General features: G+C 59.3%; 2 protein-coding genes across 2 annotated transcripts in view; one reads left to right on the top strand and one right to left on the bottom strand.

Moving 5' to 3' along the window:
* The window catches only part of SF3B4 (splicing factor 3B subunit 4), a gene marked incomplete at both ends in the record, with an annotated part of 1,588 nt that extends 739 nt beyond the window's left edge, over positions 1–849 (bottom strand). Inside the window, one exon of the mRNA XM_005853576.1 lies at positions 45–849. Within this exon, the coding sequence (XP_005853638.1) occupies positions 45–849 (805 nt within the window). The remainder of the gene's footprint in view (positions 1–44) is intronic.
* Positions 850–1,036: 187 nt separating this feature from the next.
* On the top strand, positions 1,037–2,749 carry NGA_0333420 (uncharacterized protein; the record flags this gene model as incomplete). The annotated part of the gene is made up of 2 exons (XM_005853578.1): positions 1,037–1,094; positions 1,334–2,749. Coding segments are annotated over exons 1-2 (1,461 nt in total), but the record flags the coding sequence as incomplete, so codon positions are not given.
* Positions 2,750–2,805: the final 56 nt, after the last annotated feature.

The following is a 2,805-nucleotide window of genomic DNA, read 5'->3' as shown; positions in this document are numbered from 1 at the left end:
AGGCGGCGGAGGTGGGGGCGGCGCGTAGTATTGCTGATGGTGACCGTAGCCGGGGGGAGGCGGAGGGGGAGGCGGGGGAATGCTGCCCTGCATCCCGAATGGAGGCGGCGGGGGAAAATACTGCTGTTGCTGGTGCTGAGGTTGGCCCGCCCCTGTGTTGGAGGGAGGCGGAGGGGGGGCGCCCATGCCCGTTCCGATCTGCCCGGGCCCAGTGGCGAAGAGGGTGTGGGCCTTGAAGCGGACTGCCTGCTGGTTGGAGGCTGCGAGCAGGCGCTCTGCTTGGGAGCCGTGCCGCTCGCCCTTACTGTCCTTCTTGTAGGCGTACTGAACGCAGATTGGGCGTCCGCCCAAATATGCTCCGTTCATGCACTCGATCGCGTAGTCCGCCGCCTCGAAGCTGTCAAAGGAGACGAAGCCGAAACCCTTCGTGTGCCCTGTGTCGGGATCAAACATCACTTTAGGTGGCTGCGTGATACCTCCAAAAGCTGAAAATGTGTCGTAGAGATCCTTCTCGTCCACCTCGGCCGCCAAATTTCCAATGAAGAGGTTGGCCCCCACGTCCACCGTCTTCCTGTCCTGAGAGGCCTTATTCACCCGCAGAGGCTTCCCGTACATGCGCACCATGTTCATGATCTTCACGGCGTAGTCGGCGTCCTCTTCTGAGCGGAACTCAACGAAGCCGAAGCACTGGTGCATGCCCGTTACCTTGTCTCGGGGCATATGTACGTGTACCACGGGCCCTACATTCTGCATCAGTTCCCAGAGCAAATCCTCCGTCACTTTCTCGTCCAGACCGCCGCAATACACCGTGGCATCCTGATTCCGCTGTTCAATCGCACCAGAAGCCATCCCTGGAGGATGTGCGTGGTGTGATGGCGGATGTGGCCTCGTTAGCTGTGGTGTGCACGGCCTGGAGGACAAGAGGTCTCGCTGCTCGGACTCTCCCCTCAGAGACCCCTCGCTGCTTGTCGCCCAGCACTATCGCACGCACCGAGTCAGCAGTCCCTCCATCCCACTTCCTGATTCCCTACATTCGAAAACAGGCAGTGATGCCGTGGTCAAGATGCTTGCTCACCACATTGGGGTTCTTGCAGGTGAGTCATAGCTTTTTCAAGGGCCTATTTCTCTGCTCTTTCCCTTTTGTTCCATGTTAGATCCATTGCGCTGCTCGATTTATCCGATGACAAAATTTTCGAGAAACCACATAAAAGTCAAGTAATGAGACATCTTCCGTTTTCCTTGTAGAACCGTCAAAGGCCACCACGATGATCTACTCCATTTTAAAGCAAGATTCTTTCCTAATCCCACCAATATCCTTCACTTGCCGCCTCAGGTCATCAACCTGCATGCTTTCTTCTGGCACGTCTGCCCCCACATTCAGGCTGTTCAGCAGCGGCATCTTTCTTTTGACCCTCACTCCTCGATGCTGTCGAGGAGGCGCGATTCCTTTTCTATGATGGTCACTAGCACTGGCGGCAGCAGCGAAAAGGAGGCGGCTACGATGGAACGCGAAACCCAGTATTTTCTGACAGTGAAGACGCACACAAACATATCCCAGATTCAGGCAGAGGAGTGGAACTCTTTGTTGCGCTTTGAGGACTCCCCCTTCTTGCAGCATGAGTGGTTTGATTGCCTGGAGGCCTCGGGATGCGCAGTGCCGGCCACAGGATGGAACCCCTGCCACCTGACCATCCGCATGGTCACAGGCCGGGGCGGGGAGGTTGCCGAGTCCGACGATCCGGGCGAGCTGGTGGCGGCCGCGCCTGTATATATCAAGACTCACAGCATGGGCGAGTTTATATTTGACAACGAGTGGGCGAGCGCGGCCTACCGCTCGGGCCTGGACTACTACCCCAAGGTCCTGGTGGCCGTCCCGTTCACGCCCGCGTCCGGCGCCCGCCTCCTGCTCAAGAGAGGCCTGTCGCAACCCATGCAGCGAGAGATACGCAGGATGGTGGGCGGCTTCCTTCAGGACCTGGCGAAGAGCAACGGCTTCTCCTCCGTGCACGTCAACTTCTGCGAGGAGGAGGAGATCGGAGCCTTACAGGAGGCCCAGCCCCCCTACCTGCACCGGACCTCCATGCAGTTCCACTGGGTGAACAGGAACAAAGACAAGGATGGACTGCCATACAGTAGCTTTGATGAGTACCTGAGTGCCTTCCGGAGCAAGCGCCGCATCAAGATCAAGAAGGAGCGGCGCAGCATCTACGAGGACGCCGGCCTGACCCTGCAGGTGCTCCGCGGCCGCGACATCCCGGACTCTTACTTCGACTCGGACCTGATCTTCAAGCTCTACGTGAGCACCATCGACAAGCTCTTCTACGGCAGGCAGTACCTGAACGAGGCCTTTTTTCGCCTCCTCAAGGACAAGTTCCGGGAGCCCCTCTGCCTGGTGCTGGCCAGGGACGCGGGCGGCGAGGTCGTGGCCGGGACCTTCAACGTCATCAGCAACGACAAGCGCTTCTACGGCCGCTACTGGGGCTGTGTCGCACCAGAGGACATCAAAAATCTGCATTTCGAAACCTGCTACTACAAGTCGATCGAGTACTGCATCGAGGCCGGGCTGGCCGCCATGGAGCCAGGGGCGGGTAACTCCGACTTCAAATTCATGCGGGGGTTTGAGCCCGTACACGTGCACTCCATGCACCACCTTGTGCACCCCGGGCTACGCCAGGCAGTGGACGACTTCCTCCAGTACGAGCGGAGGGAGGTGTCGGGAACGGTCGAATACCTGAGCGAGAAGAGCGCCGTGCGGGGGCGCAGGGACGGTCAGGGGGGGGAAGGCGGCCAGGCGCCGGGGGAGGG

Source organism: Nannochloropsis gaditana (genome assembly GCF_000240725.1).
Source record: "Nannochloropsis gaditana CCMP526 unplaced genomic scaffold scaffold819, whole genome shotgun sequence".
Taxonomy (NCBI): Eukaryota; class Eustigmatophyceae; order Eustigmatales; family Monodopsidaceae; genus Microchloropsis; species Microchloropsis gaditana.
Note: the sequence above shows the minus strand (reverse complement) of the source record. Positions and strands in the feature narration are given on the sequence as shown.